The sequence below is a fragment of the Sphaeramia orbicularis genome, chromosome 10, assembly GCF_902148855.1.
Source record: "Sphaeramia orbicularis chromosome 10, fSphaOr1.1, whole genome shotgun sequence".
NCBI classification, from domain to species: Eukaryota; Metazoa; Chordata; class Actinopteri; order Kurtiformes; family Apogonidae; genus Sphaeramia; species Sphaeramia orbicularis.
The window spans coordinates 24,952,151-24,972,087 of record NC_043966.1 but is presented as its reverse complement, the minus strand read 5'-3'; the positions used below and the strand labels follow the sequence as shown (position 1 = coordinate 24,972,087).

The 19,937-nt window shown below is 39.7% G+C and overlaps 2 protein-coding genes and 1 long non-coding RNA gene across 3 annotated transcripts in view; 1 reads left to right on the top strand and 2 right to left on the bottom strand.

Moving 5' to 3' along the window:
* The window catches only part of map1lc3cl (microtubule-associated protein 1 light chain 3 gamma, like), a 2,299-nt gene extending 1,070 nt beyond the window's left edge, over positions 1 to 1,229 (top strand). The window contains exon 4 of the mRNA XM_030146451.1: positions 184 to 1,229. Coding sequence (XP_030002311.1) covers positions 184 to 373 — 190 coding nt within the window. The 3' untranslated portion in view covers positions 374 to 1,229. The remainder of the gene's footprint in view (positions 1 to 183) is intronic.
* Positions 1 to 2,520, bottom strand: part of LOC115427743 (uncharacterized) — a 24,420-nt gene extending 21,900 nt beyond the window's left edge. The window contains exon 1 of the long non-coding RNA XR_003936541.1: positions 2,453 to 2,520. This is a non-coding gene — a long non-coding RNA (uncharacterized LOC115427743). The remainder of the gene's footprint in view (positions 1 to 2,452) is intronic.
* A 2,313-nt stretch (positions 2,521 to 4,833) lies between these two features.
* Positions 4,834 to 18,098, bottom strand: ehd1a (EH-domain containing 1a). The gene is given in 8 exon segments (XM_030146449.1): positions 4,834 to 5,960; positions 6,298 to 6,320; positions 6,323 to 6,461; positions 6,853 to 7,023; positions 7,915 to 8,156; positions 11,931 to 11,951; positions 11,954 to 12,027; positions 17,281 to 18,098. Coding segments are annotated over 8 exon segments (1,593 nt in total). The 5' UTR covers positions 17,670 to 18,098; the 3' UTR covers positions 4,834 to 5,426.
* Between the last annotated feature and the right edge of the window lie 1,839 nt (positions 18,099 to 19,937).

Genomic DNA, 19,937 nt, shown 5'->3' with positions numbered 1-19,937 from the left:
CTTCCTACTCACATCTCAAACAGCTTGTAAATGTTTTTTAGCATTTCCATTTCAGTCCTACCCACCCTCCTCCACATTCTCCCATCAAGCTGTCAGATTTCTCACTGTTTTCTTCATTTATGCTGTGATTCACTGTTTCTCGCCATCCGTCCAGACTCTGAATTCTTTCTGTCTTTATTTTAGGAATAAGATTGATCTGGACTCTACCCAGGCCTTGTTTCTCCTGGTGGCAGAGAAGAACATGTCCTGCATGTCCTCCAGCATGGGGGAGGTTTACTCCCGCTACAGAGACGCCGACGGCTTCCTCTACATCACCTACGCCTCACAAGAGATGTTTGGGGCGCCTCAACCTGCAGCCACACCGCCCTGCTGAGAACCAACTGAACCCTGACCAAACACACTGAGACTGCACAAACTGGGACAAACTCAACCAAGTTGGGCTTGTTTTGTCCTGCTTTAGCCCAAACCTGCATATCGGCCTACCTCATCTGAACTTTTAAACAGCAAAATCTGTCTTTTTATGATGACGGTGCCGCTGTAGTCAGCCAGGGCTGGACTGGGGTGCATCACGAGCAAAACACCCAAACAACTTAGCTATAAATGAAGCTGTGCACTCCAGAAAACTGATGCATTTCAGGCCTAGGCTATAATCAGTATTTCCAATTATCAAAAAAGTATTACAGAGTGAACTGTAAGTGCTGAAAGTTTCATCTATAGTTTTGTGAGGTCACAGTCTCATATGTCTCTGTAAGAGCAGATTGTTTACAGGCTAATTGACTTCTTTAAGGAAAGAAAATGTAACAGTGTTCGGGTTCTCTCGCCTAAAAATGCAAGACAGTTATGATGTTGAACTGTTTTCTCTCCTTACCACACTCAAGTATCATATTTGCTCTTTAGTTACCCCGTGAATTGTGAGCCAACAAACCAGTTTTAGCAGAACCGCAATGCCAGTACAGTATAAAATCTGTCACCTCAACCTCTGCCTCCTTTCACACTGCAGAAACGAGGTCAACGTGTTCCCTGGTAATCAGACTCTTTCATAGCACTTATTTCCTCTCCTGTCTTTGATTGCCTCTTTGTCCCCCCCATGTTCCCTCCAAAATGTGAAATAATGCTCTGGATTCAGTATTACAGGGACTGTCGATGCAGTCAGTGAAAACCTGGATTTTATGCTGCTCTGATTGTTGTGTATCAGTTCTTTGAAAATAAATTCCCATCATTTTAACTGATTGATTTTGTGTATTTATTACTTATATGTGATAACATACGAAAAAGGTTAGTGATCATAATGAAGCTGATCCTAAGCTAATACTTTAAAATGACGTTGAAAAGTTGTCTCAAATATATTAAGGCAGCAGAATACATTAAATACGTTTGAACAGTTAGAAGAATATTACAGATAAGCAGATAAAAAATGATTCAGACTGCGATTAAATGTGTTTTAGCTTCAACTGTAGTTGGATATAAGGATGAACTGTCATGGATCCTAATGAAGCTACTGCTGTTTAAGAGTTAAAATGCACTAACCTTCGTTATGTGCTTTTTGCATTATACACACACAGGTGTTTCATTCCTCGTCTATATGAGAAGTGGCACTCCTCACATATGACTGTTATATAAGTCCGACCCAGTCAACTATCTGTGAGGGTCAGTGTGTCAGCAGGAGTGAGGCCTGCTGGGAATATTTTTAGACCTGGACGGGACGAACGTGACCTAAAACACAGAGAGAAGGGGGGTAAACGAAGGAGTCAGGGGAAACCAGACAAAAAAACAAAGAGGCAGAAAAACAGGGAGAGGCTGGTCTCCATGAACAGTGAGGAAAAAAGGAGGAAGAAGGAAAAAGAGACAGAGGGAAAATAGTGACGTCCTAATGGAGGACGACAAGAAAAAGGAAACAATGTAAAGGGGAGATATACAGTACAGCAGTGGAGGGTGACAGCTATCCAAACACAGTGTGCAGAAACACAGCCACATCCAGCCACGTCGCCTCCCACTTCACACCACTGTGGGCATTTCAGCAGCTCTGTGTCAATATCAAATCAGAACAAGAGGAACCCTGAGGCTGCTGTAAATTATCTACACTGAACACAAAGTTCACTTCGGTGCCAGTTAAAAAAGTGGAACTACTTTTACTAAAGCTGCTCTCTCTGCTCTCTGTTGGCTGTTACCGTGGAAACAACTACTGTTTGTTCTGGTCCATATCGGAATGCACTATATGATCAGCAAATGTTTGTACAACACTGCAAAAAAAAAAAAAAAAAAAAGTGTTTACATCCTTTCATTTTGTTGTGCAATTACTTGGAATTCACAAAACCAGCCTCCTTAAGCTCTCTTTTAGCTGTTCCAGCTCTCGGAGTCCTCTTATTTCTTAATATTAAAAGTAATTTTCAGCCTTCTGTCATCTTGTCATCCTTTATATCTTCATGTAGACATTTTTCTGAATTAGACACACATACAGCAGTGGAAAAAAGTTTTCAGAGCCCCTCAAAGTTTTACACAATCTTCAAATATTGTCATGAAATATTTACTGAAAAGTCTTGGTGTGGCTGCATCAGACAGTCATATATAAATACAAATGATTTTTTTTGTTTATAGTTAACAACAAAAAAATCTAAATTCTTGACAGTTTTAACATGTGTTTCAAGGGACATTATCTTTTTGATCTCGATGGAACAGAGCATGTGCAGAAGGGAGCCTGTGAGTTCAATGACTCGAGTGATTCTTAATGCAACGAATCACAAAACGTTTTTCCACCACTGTACACTGAAAGAAATAACCTGAACATGTGTAATAACTTATCACAACACAAGGGAGCGCCTCTGGACCTTATTAAAGATGTCAGTGTTTTGGGGGGGGGGGCTCTTGCAGATGATGTGTGTGTGACATTGCGGGTGATAACATGGTGAGTCATTGTGTAAAATTTCAATGCGTGCAGTCGGACACTGAGTGAGCTGATGAGGTATGGACATATGACTCTGAGTCTGGAATGACAATGAAATGTCCTCATTGTGTGTTTGGGAGAGGTGTTGCTGCTCTGTGTGACCACAGTTTTCCAAAACAACCAGGTGATGGGTGTCAGTTGAGGCTTCAGTGTTGAAATATGTTAATGTACATGCACAGACATGAAGTGTCTGTGTGTGACATAATATCTGGAGCAGCATCTTTGACTCGGTTCAGTTGTGGAAACACCATCTGATTTACATTTCAGTTTCTTACACCTACATTATATTTGAATGATTCAAATACACTTCTGATAATTCAGTAGGGATGGGCACTATAGTCTAAAGATTACATCTACATTTTTCCGGTGTTATGTAATTTAAAGAATATGTTCTTGCTACATTAAGTCGTTCTTTATTAAATTTAGACACTTTATATGTGCATTATCAGCAAGGAGAATAAAAGGATTTGTAAAGATGTCAGTGTGTCTTATTTGTTAAAAAAAAAAAAAAAAAAGTAAATTTGAATTTAATATAAAACACCAGTTGTGACTAATGGTTAAAGAAAATTATTCACAATGAATATTACAACAAGAATTTTTCTTGAGCAAGAAAACTCTCCAGAGGAAACACTAATCATCATTTTGTCAATTTTTCATATTTCTCAAAAACTAAATCTCAATTAATAATATTAATTCAATATGTTACACACCCTTATGCTTGTCATGAGAAAAGAAACAGGTGGACAGAAATGTTACAACTCACATCTTCTCTATTTTGACTCAAATGTGACTCATGGAGGAAGGAGTTTCCCGTCTGAGTGTTTATAATATCTGAGCCTGGACTGAACTGTCATTGTCTGTCTTCTGTCTCACAGGTTTTGTGAGTAATGCCTGCCTCCACCCCTGTTTTCAATTTTCCAATGTAATATCCTGACAGAGGTAAATTTTTTCACTGGTAAATTTCCTTTTATGTCCTGAAGCTGAGCTGTAATTGACAAATTCTAGCCTCCAGAGGGCAGTACATCACACAAAAAAGAACCCACTGGAGGCTTTTCCACAGGAAAGACATTCTCTGGCTGACCTCTGGATGACACAGTTCTTGGTATGACCCTCTCTGACAAATTAAAAGCAAAAAACCCCGAAGCTTTGGTTCAGATCATAGTTTCAGTTGATCCTCATGGTTCCTTCAGCAGGACTTTGTTGTGCTGGTGTGACTGATAAACTCAAACTGTTAAATATTAAAGGAGTGATATTTTGGTTTTTAAAATGGAATTATGCATTTTAAAACATTCCCTGTGGTCTACATAAACTATAAATGCTCTGCTTGGGTCTGAATTCTTCATTAATTAAACTCCACAGGTCCATCTTCAACCCTATTTCTGAGTAATGACACAAGAAAGGTCGTTTGGATTGCTGGCCCTTTAAATTCAGATGAGCCCCTTCACACCTCACCCCCTCCAGGTGATTGACCACGCTTTCTGTCCTGTTCAGCCACTTGTGTTCAATAATTCAACCAACTGAACATTTTAGGTAATCGGCTCGAAGTTTAGACATATTTTCAGTTTTTACTACAACTGCTGCTGCTGACAATTATGTCGTACTCGGAGAAATGTTCGTCAGAAATCTTAACCTTATATGTGTAAATGTCAGGACGTAACTAGTTGTAAAACGTAACAAATTTAGCAGGAATTAAAACGATTTTGGAAATCCACTCGATTTTTGTCAGAATGAATATAAAGATAGCTTTGCAGCACCTGGAAGGTTCAAATTCAAACTTTATGAATTATTAGGGTCCAAATACACAAATAAATGTACCATAGACTAATAAAAGTGGGTTTAGCCAAATATGACCTCTTTAATGAAACATGAAGGAGTACACATAATAAAGAGTCTGATGGTTGAGTATTTCCTTTTTATTTATCTGGCAAAATAATAAAAAGGTAGGCATTTGGAAAGAGTTAACAGTCAGGAAATACAAAAATATAGATAAAATAATTCTAACAGCTGTTTTGATTTATTTCCTCTCTCTCTCTCTCTCCAAATGGAAAAAAAGAAACTATAATCTTTGGATCAAAATATAAGATGGACCGTTTACTTATAAGACATCTTGAACACACGACGCACAAATCCATATTAAACCTATCATGTGACCTCCAATATCCAAGTGAATCATCCAATAATCATGATCCAATAAAGTCTTTTCATCAGTTTTTATAATTTTTATTTGTAATAGATACCTGAATATTTATCCCCTAATGCACAAAGGCCACACTGCCCTGCCCTGCCCCCACCCCACCCCCACCCAAAACCCTCCAGTCTCTCTCTGGTGAAAAAGATCACAGCTATACCTCTTCATGACGCATCAGAAAGCCTGGAAACTCTCAGCTTACGAGGCGATGACACTGTTCATGCTTTTGTTGGATTTTTGTCTGGACAAACATGGAGCTAAGCGCTGAAGTGGTTCCATTCTGTTCCTCTCTGGACCTTAGTCCTCCACCACAATCCCACGTTTAGATGGAGGCACCAGGTGGTCAGGCAGCGTCTGCGGCAACTCATGGCCCTCCAGCTTTACCTTGATCAAGTGGTTGGCCAGGGCAAACTCTTCATCGTCAAGGTAGCCATCATGATCCACATCTGCCAGCTTCCAGATCTTTCCCAGCACTGAGTTTGGCAGCTTGGACTTCACCATCTCCTTCTTGGCTGAAGCCCCTGACACTTTGCCATTGATGGGAGAGAGAGTGTAAAAGATCTCATCATATGTAGGCTTGTCGCGGCCCACCACCCACTCCAGCTCGTCAATGCCCTCGCTGGCGCCTTCGCCGTAGCCATGACCGAAGGGCCCGGTCATCGTTCCCTCAAATGCTCCTCCCTTCACAGTCTGGCTGGGCATGGCAGCTTCCTCCTGGCGCACCAATGCCATGAGATGGGCGATGTCATTGGCAAGCATGTCCTCCACCGACTCCAGGAGCTTAGGCTTCAGCGAAGCGAACTTGGAGAAATCCTGGCCATTGAGTAACTCCTGAAAAGATGGGGGTTGAGAGAAAACAGGAATTGGTGATAGAAATAGATTAGTCTTCAATGGCTAGCAATGGGAGCAGCGTACAAGAAGCAGGATTTCCTGACAAACCAGGAAAAATAAATCTCATCCCCGTCCTGGCCCATCCTGGAGGGCAAGACAGGAAAGAGGGGCAAAGATGTGAAGAGAGTAAAGGTTGAGAGGTCTTTCTAATCTGAACCATGTGTATCTAACGCTTTATATAACATTGCAAAAACATCATACAATAGAGGTGTGGAGAGTTACCATGGTATTCAATCAAATCTGTAGAGGATGGTAATTGTAGCTGTCTTGTCCTTACCTGCATCTTGGTGATGTTAGGAAGTCTCCAGGTGAGATCTGATGCTCTTTCTCAATCTTTTGGTAGATTTCACCCAAGTTGGAAATCAGCTCTTTCTTCTTAGAGTCCTTTCCAAATACACTTGGCATCTCCTTCTTCAGAGAGCTGATGATATAGGCCTGCACCTGAAGAGAATATATTGGTTTTCGGTGAATGAACAACAATCTACTACATATTTAAAGGGAGTTAAGATAAAGAGCAGACATTCTGCTAGATTTATGTCAGATGACAGGGTGGGATCCAGACACCCTGTTAACATGGGGCAACACCCAAATCTGATGTGAACAACAGAATGTAGTTTGGGATCTTCAGATAACAGAACTAAATGAAGTTCAGCCGTTACTTTAAGTGTTACAATATTACAATAATCAGTCTACTTCTGCATGTGGTTAATTTAGAAACCAAATACCTACACAAGTTGCATAAAACTGGACATTTCTAAATGTTAAGTCCCATTTTTGAGGGACAGAGTAATGTGATACGTTGATGTAGTTCTTAAGTATTTCTACTACTGACCTTGGCGAGACGTGCTCGTTTGATGAGGTCATTGAGTTTGCGTAATGCTGCATTTCGTGGCAGAGACTGGATGTCCAAGAACAGGTCCTGCTCCTCTGCCTCAAACAGCTTCCTGTTGTCTGGCACCAACAGGGGCTGGGCCCAGAATGACCCAATATACACCCGCACCACCTGGATCAAGTTTGCACAGGTTAGTTTAATCTCCTTCATCTGGTCACACTTAACAGCTCACGCCCACATGAGGAAGTTTTATGGTTCACAAACATCAGTGCAATCCAACATAAAAAAATAAACATAAAAAACAAACATGACAGACTCAACTTATAGATGTATTTACTAACTACAAGAGAGGAAAATATGTGGAATGTGCTTTACATCATGTAAAGAGACTACAATACAATATGCTCTCAAAGTCAATGAATCATTGTCCAGATGATCCAAAGGTTTCTCTGGGATAGGTTTATGAATATAACCCTCTATTAAACATTAACTACCATTAGCTAGCACTCAGGAAGAATGTTGGAAGACCATCACATGATATCAGGTGGCATGCAGGGATTGGTTTAAAATGTGTTTCACTTTCAATACATTTATAAAGATATTTTTTGTCCTTCTTCTACCAATAATCAGTTGGAAAGGCTATGTCCTTTTAAGAAACATGTCAACTTTATCCACATGAGCCAAAAAAAAATTTTTGTGAGGTAAATACATCATTATTTGGCTTGTTTTTGCTCATTACATTAACATTGTCACACCTTCAATGACCTTGAAAAAATGGTTATAATGCACAGCACTGACTGAGGAAGCCAAGGCCTAGCCGTCACTGTGGGAAATTAACATTTTCAACCAGCGCAGATATTTTAGGCTTTGGTAGAAAATGTGTGCTCTGCTTGCCAACTTACTGTCAGTCAGTTTTTAAAGGATTCAATTTGTTTGGCTTGGGAAAATCTTTTTTAAAAGCCATATAAAGTTCCTTAAAATGTATTAAAATTCTAAATCTACATTAAAAGAAATACACTGAAACATTTCCTTTTAAGAGTCTAGTAGTTTTGTAATTTTTACCTCAGGTGTGTTGATAATTTTTCCCAGAGACCACATCAAGGCTCCGTACACCCTCATAAGTTGTTGAGTACTGATTTGGTCTGCCTTGTTCAGCACCACACGCATTTTGTCCTCATGGTTCTTGAGGGCACGGATCACCTCGGAGAACTCATCTGAGATATCCAGCTTGTGGGCATCAAACAGGAGGATGATCCGGTCCACACGCTCAGCAAACCATTCCAGCACAGCGGCAAAGTCATAACCTGAAGAGAAAAGAGGAGAAGAGATTGGCTGTTTAATAGATGGAATCTGGACAGACACTTGAACTATTACCTGGTTACAGGCTTTGTGTACAGTCGATTCACTGGATTTCGCTCAAGTGACTGAGACGGGGTCAAAATAGAGAGTCCTCCATGAGTTTTGGCTGCACAGATCACTGACATTCTTAAGTACTGAGGGAGCAAACTTATCTCCAAAAGATTGTTAGGTATTTACATTTCCACTTATGTCAGAATGGAAGTATGACAGTATTTTACACAGAGCACTGTACTAACAATACGCTGAACAGCCTTGTGTGGAGAAACACAGGAACTTAACCTGAACGCAATGGCTCAGTTAATAATACACAGCTTGTTGGGACTATATTAACAGTTTTTTTTCCACATTTATTTCCCACTCATGTTGGTCAAATAGTGACAGTTTAATGTTATGATATGTACTTTTAATAGACACTGCTTTTCTCCCTAGTTATCTATTAACTTGAACCAGTGAGATTAAAAGGGAGGGGAATGTGTAGAGAAAGTCCAGATTTCAGAGAGTCCAACTTGCCATATGTATTATACAAGTGGGATGAAATTACCTTTAATATGGACTGGTCAGTCCTGTAATTCAATGCATCCCACAAGAATAAACTTGTCAGTAACAAAAGATCTAAATAAAAGGAGGGAGGTGAGAAACGTTTGAGACAGAGTGGGTACAAGTAGTCAAATGCCATCAGAAAATTATGATCGCACCAAAAAGTGACAAAAGACTGGAAAACACATTTTAACTCTACGACTCACTTCCTTTGGTTATTTGAGAAACAAGTGGACTAAGTCAAATTGCAAAAACTGGGACTTTTTCTTGAGCTTTCTTTTCCCTTGAGGAGCTGAGGAGAGAAAGTGAAGAAGAGATCATTCTGGTTTTGATTAGTGTCTGTGTCATCTGATCAGAAAAGAATGCAGTTGCTCTAAAAGATCATCTCTGCTGCCGCACAATCAGCGCCAGATCTGCTACACATGCATTCCAACATGGCTGGCTTTTGTCTCTCTCAGCACGTGTACACAAAAGAGAGAAACAAGAGGGCAGATGCAGTTTAAAGAGAAACTAAGATATACAGTAGATAAATGAGGAGATGAGAAACGCACAGTACAAAAAGAACCAAGAGGATGGGAACAGGGAATGCCCTCAGCTAAAAGACGTGTTTTCCTGTTTGTTCACATGACATGTGGAGGAAGAGCACGATGAAATGGGAATATTCTAAGACCAGGATCCCAGTGGGAGCCGGCTGAGGACAGAGACAGCTGCATTAGACGAGACTTACTTATAGACCACATTAACAACTGACGTGTCTCATATGTAGACATGCTACGAATACACCAATGAACTCATGGCATATTTGAACGCAGCTGAATATCACAGAGAAGAGAAGTGGACAGAGCCAAGCTGAATATCCACTTAATTTAACACCTATTGGATTATCTGGACAAATGATGACAACAACAAGAGCTATGTTATATCAACTATTAAAGGATCATAAAAGATTTTACTTAAATTTGATGAATGACACTCAATATTTCATGTCCTGTCACAAGAAATTATTATGGAGAAGAAGCCAAGCAGTTCTGCAAAATGAAGTTTCATCACTTCATGGTTTAACTAGGAACAATCTCTAAGCCATTCCTGCTGACCTCATCAAAAAGACATGTGAAATCAAAGCATTATGCAATGACATTTAGGGCTACTTTTAACGATCATTTTCATCAAATTTTATGAATCTACAAAGTAACTGAAGTCATCGATGAAATGTAAAACAAATCAGACAAACATGGAGCAAGATATTTGGCAAGAGATGCACGATTTGGTGAAAAAAATATGTTATGATTGTTGTGGACAAGATTCCAATCTCAGTCTATTTAATTGCTTATCAAAGAACTGCAGAGATTACTGATAATTCTGAGACGTATATATTTTTGCATCTCAAAACCATGCACAAACTTAATTGAGATTTGTTATTTGTGCTGATCTGCATTTGATTTAGCATTGTTAGCTGAAAAAAATTCATAAAGAAAAGTATGTGAAGATAACTGATGCTGATCTAGTCAACTCTTATGATACTAATGAAGAATAACATTTTGTGTGTCCGAACACAGGACGCTTCTGCCTCCTTATATCAAAAGACATGTTTATTTGAGATGAATAAACCTAAACACCCACTTCTACTCTCCACTTCCTCTTGTTTTTAGACAAACATGTACACAGCTGCTCTATATTAAACATATATAAATGTCTGACTATAAAATCATACAAACAGTGAGGTTGAAATTAACAAAGTAGTTTCCTGTGGCTTGGTTCATGCCCAATATCTACCAGTAGTCACCCACACACGCCCGTCACACTTCAGGTGCACAATCAAATCAGTAGTGTTTATATATGACACAATCAGTAGTACAGTACTGCATCTGTGTTTATACAGAAAACAGAGGTAGTACATGTGGTGAATGAGGAAAAAGTCAGACTGTGTGGCTCTTGGAGAGTAAGAATGCATATGTATGTATAGAAACAAAACTGTCTGAGATGTACGGCATCAGATTTCGTCTACTCTCCTTGGTCAGGGTCACCTCGAGACATACCAGTCTCTTCATTCAGACATTACCCACATTGTTATCAAAAGGCTGTATTTTGTGTTAACAGTCACTTCGCTGGCCTTTATGGTTTCTTTGCCATTGAAACTCCTCCCACATCTGCCAGTGCTTCTTATTCATGTTTTCGTTTTTTTTTTGTTTTTTTATCTTACTGTGACTTTGGGGAAATTTGAGTCAATAAAAACAGATCTGCCTGCTGTGTACTTCTGTGGAACACATGTAGTGGTGATATAAGGGAGCAGTCTTGGGAAACTCTGCAATGCTTGCCATTTTACTCCACTTCCTTCACAAGTACACAAAAGCTGCACTGCTCTATGTATGCTTCCTCTTAAAAGTGACTCAAATCAGGTAAAAAAAGAAGAAGTTATGTTAAGTTGCAGTGCTCTCATCCGCCAATATTCTGTAGTATCATCAAAAGTAAAAGGAAAACTGTGTATGTGGCAATTCTGTGTGACCCTACAGGTCGCAGCATTGTTGGACACATGGAGAATTAATTTATTCAACAGAGGCACAGGAAAAGACTCAGATGTAAAATGGTGAATAGGATTAGGAAAGAATGGTTATTTAACAAAACTGATCAAACAAATAGTGGGGGGAAAAAGACAGAAAACTAATTCAAGAACAGGAAATGTTTTCAAGTATTATTGTTAATTGATCCTTTCAATACGACCTAAGCTAAAGGCTAAAAACAAAAAGCAAAACAAGCCAAAAGAGGGAAGGATGTGAGAGACAAGGGTGCCCTAGAAAACCACAGGTAGAGGAAATGAACTTCAAAGTGCTGTGTGCACTCTCCTTGCTGCTGTCAAGCTGTGAAAGCCTCCATCAGATTTACATGACCCCTTTGGTTTAGGCATGTCCCTGAGGGGGTAAAGACCTGAAACACTATGAGCTCAGCTACAACAGTTGGCATTATAAAACACGCAGAAAGCAGACGGGTGAAAGCAGTGAATTGCTGTGTAGCATGTTTCCTTTTCTATTTGAAATGTGTGACTTCCTGTGGGCCTATCTAGTCCTGCATGCATGCAACATTCTCTGTTTATAGTATTTCTCAAGCAGAGGGTGGGGCTCTGTTAAACAGTAGTGGAAGTAGTAAGGTGAATAAGTGAGCGAAAACTCAGTGAGTTTCAGACAGACCTCTGCTTATCCTCTGCTTCTCCCTGACAGGATTCCTGGAGTATCGATGATACTGATGCTCTCCAAGACAGGGTTAGGCATCTGGGCACACATGAACCTGCCAAGAAAACAGAGGGACATGAGAGGGTACCAGATAAAGACAGATAAGAGGGAAAAAGTAAAAGACTAACAAAAGAAAGAAACAGAGCAGGATGAGAGCAACAGAAAGAAGATCAGAAGTATAAGGCAAGGTGTGTTTAGACGGAGGGTGGAAGAGACAAAAACCAGTCTGGTGAGACTGTTTACACATCAACGTGACATTAAACACTAAACAGACATTATTCTCTGGCTTTTCATTAACAACTCCCCTATTCTATGAAGCTAACATTAAGGGACAAACCTTTGCTGTAAAAGATCACAACTAATGCCCAATATATTACAAAGCATAAATGGACATTTTTTTTACTACAGAGCTACCACTACCGAATTTCTGAAGGTCTGTAAATGTATATTTTCCAGAATTATTTGGTTCATGCTGGTTAATCCTGAAAATAACACAAGCAAGTAGGCAGGTTTTTCAGTACTGGACATTTGATGCCTGCAGTTAGACTTCACTTTTTGTTCTGTCTGTGCAACTTGCTGTAGTGGGCAAAAGGTAACAGAATAACACAGAGCAAGGATTTCCTTGAAAATGAAAAATTGTGGGATTGTTGTTAACTAAAAAAATTACAAATTTGAGTTTATCATAAGAAACAATAATTAACTGAAACCAACTCAAACTAAAACCAATTTAAAAAACCAAAACAATACTGAACTGTCCCACCAGCTTTAAATACAAATCAAACCGTATTCAAAATTGTAAAACACTGAAATGAAATGTAAAAAAAAAAAAAAAAACTATGAAAAATGCAAAGCTATGATAACATTTACAGATTTTCCTTGAAGAGGAGACAATTTTTCTAACTGTAGGAGGCTATTACTCATTTAACATTGAGACAATACATCACAATATATGAAATGAAGGCCTGAGCTATTCCCAATGCATTATAATTCACTACACAATGGCCTCCTTTAAGCTGGACACTGGGGTTTAAACTTTAAAGACAGTGTCATTCCAAGACACACAAGCACTCATACCAGACAAAAATACACACTACAAAGCATGAGAGGATGAGTGGTTTTGCATAAACCCATGGAGTCCAACTGCAGACAAAGAAGGGGATTGTTAAGACGCCACAAAGCTCAGAGTACTCCTTCTCGCTCTGCTGCCCTTTGAGTCAATCTGAACCGATACTCACAACATGATCTCAAAGGCACTGGGTCATAAGACCGGGAGTACCTCACTTTTACATTCCTGCAGCAACCGCACCAGTGGTAGACACACATACAGGCACACTGCAAACCCTAACAGAGGTCCCTCACCACACGCAGGGGGAAATCGGAAAAATCCATGCAGAAAGAATAAGTCAAAGAAATATGAGAGAGGGGCTTGCATAGAGATCATATGTATGGTATTACATTACAATAATACCATAGTGCCAAAGATAACAAACAGGCAGGCTTTTTTCCCCTCCCGCTCAATGCCGATGGCGTATGATATGCAGCTGGAATTTTGGCTCAGGGTTTCCATTTAACAATCTATCCCAGCATTTTCCACACAGAGCCTGAAGGAAAAAACTCTCAGCTGGAATTCTTAGAAAAGAGGACCCTAGCAAGCACGAGGGCCTGAGATTCTGGAACTATCCGAGAGCCTTTACTCTTCAGTCATGTCTCAGCAAAGTGAGAAAACCATCCTTTCTGTGAGCTTGCAGCACAGCATCAGACCTGTGACTGAGTTCATCTCCCGCTTACCTCACCCCACCTCCTGACAATTTGACTTTCCACACATGACCTCAGCTTCCTAAGAGGAAAGGAAAGGGGGCGGCTGGCACTAGCACTGGGGGATGTGGACAGAGAGGTTACACTTTTCCATGTTTGTTTCCTCTAAAATCTTGCTGTGTGTGAATAAAACATTTTTATCTGTCAGTCTATTGTATATCTAAAGCTATACAGGTGTTCTCATAGGTATTTCTAACAACATGTGCTTATGAAGCTCCCTCATGTGTCAGTCCCTATCTCAGTAAAGTGCAGAGTCAGTGTCCTGGAATAACGGAGCAGGACTGCGAAGGCCGGGGTGGCCAGTGCGGAAACTTACACTTTGCTGACTCTGTTTTTAGAAAACGAATGGCTCACACAGAGCACAAACACACTGAGGCCTTTTGACTGGTGCCTTACTTTAAACTAAAAGGAAGAGAATGAGACCATATACAGTATAGGGATGTGGGAGAAGAGAAATGCCAAAATACTGTCAGAAAATATAAAAAAGCAAGAACAGAAACACGGGAGTTAGATCTAGGTCCTAATCACTACAAAAAGCAACACAACAGTCTGAAATTGGCTGCTGAAAAATGGAAATAATAGGAAACAAACATGCTGTAGAGTAAATGACCTGCTAGACTCTGTGTTTTCCAAATCTAATATGAAATTGTAGGTATGGGGATCACAGGGACTGAGCTAAATAACTGGTTGTAGAGAAGTCTATCTATATCAGTGTGGTAGTTAAAGGCTAATCTGCAGGTTGAATAACTATGGTTAAGAGCTACACAGTAGAATTGCTATCCATTAAATCAGGCATGTGTGCTCATGACTATTTACTGACCCTAGATAGCCCCTTTCTTCATTTATGACTACAACACACTGAACCAGCTCAGATCTAAACACAAATCCAACCACACTTTTTGCCTACTGAGAGGAAAATGGAAAAGTGGCCCAGTCTGAGCCAAAAAACAGTTCAAATCAAATGCTTGTCTGGATCTGATTCTGACAAAAGCTTAATCTGAAAATGTAGCCTGCTCCCACCTACATACCATCACCACCTGAGTCATTATGAATCAAATCCACTCATTACGGAGCTGTTCATAAAGGTCGTACACCTGCTAATGTCATACACACACATCCTGGTATGTATGATCATGTGAGTACAAAAGGCTTTCGTTAAGCTCATGTGTGACCGCTCACTGTAGTCCAAAATATGCAAGCTGACTTCAAAAAGAAGTCCCATCCCATAATGGCTGTCACAACTTTAGTTGATGTTTGGTCATTACAAGCTGCCATTAACAATTTGTCTTTTTCTATTCCTTTTACGTCAGTATTATAATACAAGCTTAGTAGTTAATAATTAACATGCTGTACACCTCATGAAAGTGAAAGACATTATTAAAATTCACTGGAAACATTTATGTTTCTAATCGCCTTTTAAGCTGTGTAAACATGAGACAACAGCTGGAGGCTCTAATTCTCCACAAGGTGTCATTAATTCATAGCAGCAAAAGAACAATAAAAGAATTAAAAAGAGAGCAGTTTTAGTTAATCTGGCTAACTTTATACAGGTGAATGGAGATTATTTTTACAATAGGTAAATGATCACATCAGCTTAAATAATCATGATCAGCCGATTATGTTGCAATTGTGACAGCCCTAGTCCCATGATATCATGGGACTCCATCCAACAGTTGACAAATGAGGCTACAGTGGACAATGGCCTTTGTTTATGCACATCTTATCTGCTTTCCCCCTCAACTCTGTAATGAACTCCGAGGGCGACTCTTTAACTGTGCAGTCCAACACCCCGACCTTTTAAAAACTGCTATCTGAACTGAATTACTTCACTTTCAGAGTTGACTAATGCACAGGCTCAGACTTATTCAAATAAAACAACACTTCACATCACTGAGGGCGTGAGGGGAAATGTTAACTTGAGAGAGAACAACAGAATAAAAGAGAATAAATGTTGAGGTGTTTGTTCTAATACAGCCTATGCCAGAAGGACCCATCTACTAATCTGGAGTTAACGTACCATTCAGATACTGAAAACCAGTGTCTACAAGTAAGCTTACATGGTGTCTGTGTACTATTTAATCTATTTGATAAACTAGCATTTTGTCTGGAGGATGACATACACTAGTGGGAAGAGGAGAGGATGCAGTGAGTATACATCCTCAAAAGGAAGTGACAGCATTATCATGCAGCTGTCAGCCATTTGACGTCATAATCCACACAGAATAGAGTGGATTAAGTTGTTTAAAACTGTAATATGTAAAGTTACCTGGCTCTAACTCACAGCACCTTGACCTGGACCAATAGTGCTCATACAAGGTTACTTCATACAACAGTGTACTTTATTTAAAAAATTTTAGGTTATCTCTCCTTTCATTTTTGTTTGTCTGACTTTCAATTTTGCTTCTATTTTTACCCATATCTACCATTGCTGCAGCAGATAATTAGTGACAGACCAATTATGACTAAAATGTCTGAGTCATCTGAGTTTTTGCCCATCATGACATTTTTTACACAAGACTTTGAAATCTGGAATATGATAACAAAGAGTAATTCAGGGTGATTCAAATATGGTTTTAAACACTCTGCGAGTTCCATAGCATTTGTAATTCATATGGTATACAGTTTAAACCCAGCTGACACACTAACTGTAACCTTAGTAAGACACTGCTGATTCAGCTAACATGACCAAAAGATAGACAGCAAAACCTTTACCCTTAGTGATAAGATTTCATTATACAGGTAGGGGATGTGGGAGGTGGTTTGTCGGCATCTATGATACAGTAAAACTTTAAGACCAGAGGTATGAACATTCAGACACCCTCATTGAGGACAGGACAAGGTCACTGTTACCTAGCAACATCACTTTAAACTATTTCTATGTTCAAGGGGCCACACCATGACAAAAACCGACTGTCAGGAGTGACTCTGCAGGTGCTTTGACAGAGTAGCAGCAGAAGGCACTGTAAAGCATTCATTTACAGAATTTGATCCAAAGTGAAAGTAAAAGACCTTCTTGAATCATAGGCTGATTGTGTATAAGGGGTAAGGGTTTGGAAACACCTCACTGTCCTTCAGCTTTGCCATACAGACTGGCTCTTCAATCTAACAACTGAAACTGAACAGCCGCATTCTCCAAGGATGATGAAAGAGGGAAAACACTCACACATTTCTGTCTAAGACTGCAGGGGAGATTGTGCAACAAACTTACTGTGTGAACCTCCCATGAAATGCGTGGTACCTGTAGGAACTTGTAAGGTGGGGATTTAAATCCCACTGTTGTGTTGTTATGACACGTCTCCTAACTCACAGCTGTCTTTAATAATGACCCTTAAAGACAAGCGTGACATGACACAGCCCGTGTACGTTTCATTCATACATTTGTGAATAACTCTAGGGAACAGGGCTCAAGTCCTATAATCCAACTGTACTAGATTTTTCACATAGTTCCGTGTAAGCTCTTTAATGTAGCATGTGGACTTTGCAGTGCTTTTACCTGTTGAGAAATGCGTTACCGAAGGCGTTCAGTTTGCGGAAGGGCTTCTTTGGGTCGACAACCAGAGCGTTACCCGGTACCACCCCCTCCTGTTCACCGTGCATCACCGCTATGAAAGAGTCTGTGGTCGGCTCGGGGCCAATCCGCATACCGGGGAAGTCCTGCTCCATCAAGTGGCGGATGAATGTGGTTTTCCCGGTGGAGTACTGGCCCACCAGGAGGACCATAGGCTTGTTGTCGAAGTCGGCATCTTCGAGTGCAGGGGAGTGGAAGTCATGGAATCGATACGTGTCCTCCAGCGGGAACAGTTTGGTCCGGTAGAGTCGCCGCAGCCCGTCAGACACATTCTGAAACAGCTCCGGGTCTTTCTTTAAGGTTTTTCTAAACATGGTTACTTGCGTTTGCCCTTAGTTGACACTAGTGTGTCAGTTTCCCCTAAACTATAATCTGGTGTAGTGGTGTGGGTCTCACACACCGTCAAGAGCGTAGCTGCCTGCTGGAATGAAGCAAAAGCTGGGCGCGGTCTTGGAAGTTTTTATCCCCACCCTCCTCGCTAGCTAGCCACACACTGCGAGTTAGTCATTCGGGGAGGACTCCCTCTTCAGCTGACGTTGGCTAAAGTCGGATTACGTTGGACACTCTATCTCTGCTCGATTGCAAATACCCAGCACTATCAGTCTCGATGTTATAGACTAAGTAGTGCTACACAACTGCAGTGACTGAGTCGTATGGACAACAGCAGCTAACGATGAATTAGCTTAGCTTGGCTAACCACCGGCTGTCAGTTGGTAACCTCACCAAAGAAGGCTGGCACGCGGATAGCGGAAGACCGACGCATAATTTCACAATAAAAGCTTAACGTCACTCATTGTTAAACTATTAGGAAACAACTGTGCCCCTAGTTTGTAATAGTACAATTAAATTTACTTTCTAAATATCTATTATTATTATTATTATTATTATTATTATTATTATTATTATTATTATTATACGTAAAGGCAACATTTCTTCTTTTTTAAAATAAAATTTTCAGATTTATCCAGTTTGATTTTGTACTTTCTGTTTGATTTTCTTAAAACAGACAAAGATGTCTGGTCTGAGAGGGTTTTTTTTTCCTCTCATCTTATCATTTTATTATTATATATATATTTAAAAAAGTCAAGTGGCCTCTGTGTGTGCTTGCCTGTGTGTGTCTTGGGATTCACACAAATTCCAGAAAGAGCTGACTGCTGCAGTTTGGCAAACGTATGTATTTTTGGTCAAGGAAGAGACTAGAGAAAATGGCAAGTTGATAGGACCAATATTTTGTGAGATATTAGTTATTCTTGAGTACAATACCCTTACAATCACATTTCTATGGCCAGAATGCTTTGGCGGTGACTGCTGGACAAATGCAGTACAGCATGCATGAAATACACAACAGCAGAAAAACCACCTCATCTAGAACCTGTGGATCTCCACGGGTCATTGCACTAGTTATCATTATTGTAACATGGAAAGCACACACATCGGCCTCATACACAACACGTAACCAGTAATTAACCCCATCACTGAGTTTAACACCTCCAGGGGCTACCCAGTATGGGTTACAAGTGACTTTGGTAGATTAAGAGGGGGCAACATATATGAAAATCTAAAACTGATATACTTTGCAATGACAAAAACATCTGAGTTTTAATGGCACTCAGTATGATAAACAACAAGAAAAAATCCCCTCGTTTCACTTTCAGTTAACAATGAAACTAAAAGAGTCTAATGCCATTTCTGGTACACTCGCATGTGTTTTCCTTCCGTTATGTTTTCACTTTCCTTATGAATGATGTTATTAGGTTCCTGTAAACCAATGTGGACTTCTTTGAGTGTATGCCTTAAATTATTAATTCATGCACTGATTATGAATGTATTCATTTTTCCACTGTTCATTTATTCACTCATTTATAACTTAAACTTAACACCTTATTCTTTCATCTTTTATTGAATAAAGAGATAGCTACAATGAAATCACTGTACATGCATGTATTACCATCACAGCTTTCCACCTGTATAAAGAGCATACAAAAGAGCCTGAAATAATATTATTTTTTATGTCTTTTTTTATTTTATTACAAATTACTCCACAAAAACAACACAGTAGAAAGCATAAAATTTTATGTGTTCCATAACATTAAATAGTCATGTGGGAAAACTGTAAAGCCATGGAGACCCAGAGGCATTTTGATGACAAGAGGTGTCCCTCCACAGATAACAGCAGCTCCACTGGAAGCCAGAGATTTTCCATATGGAGATGCTGTTACAGCTGGTGAGACCCACAGACAGTACAGCTGATAACACTGTGAACACAGAGGTTGTTAGTTGTTCAGTTTCTGCTGATATCCAACACTAAATGTCAACGAAGTGTATCGAAGTTCAAGAAACTTTATTTTGTATGAGTAATGGGAAGTTTACAATCAAAATGCACATCATGGTATTTGTATTGCTCAGGTTATGAATGTAAATGTCACTAGGATGAGGAGACTGAGCAGATTATTGTTTATTGTAAATATTCAATCATTTAAAATATGCTGCAAATTACATGGCATATAATGTAATATGTATTAATACTGCCCCCTCTTGGGCTGGTATTGGCTACATGAAATCATATCCTTCAACCCAGATTT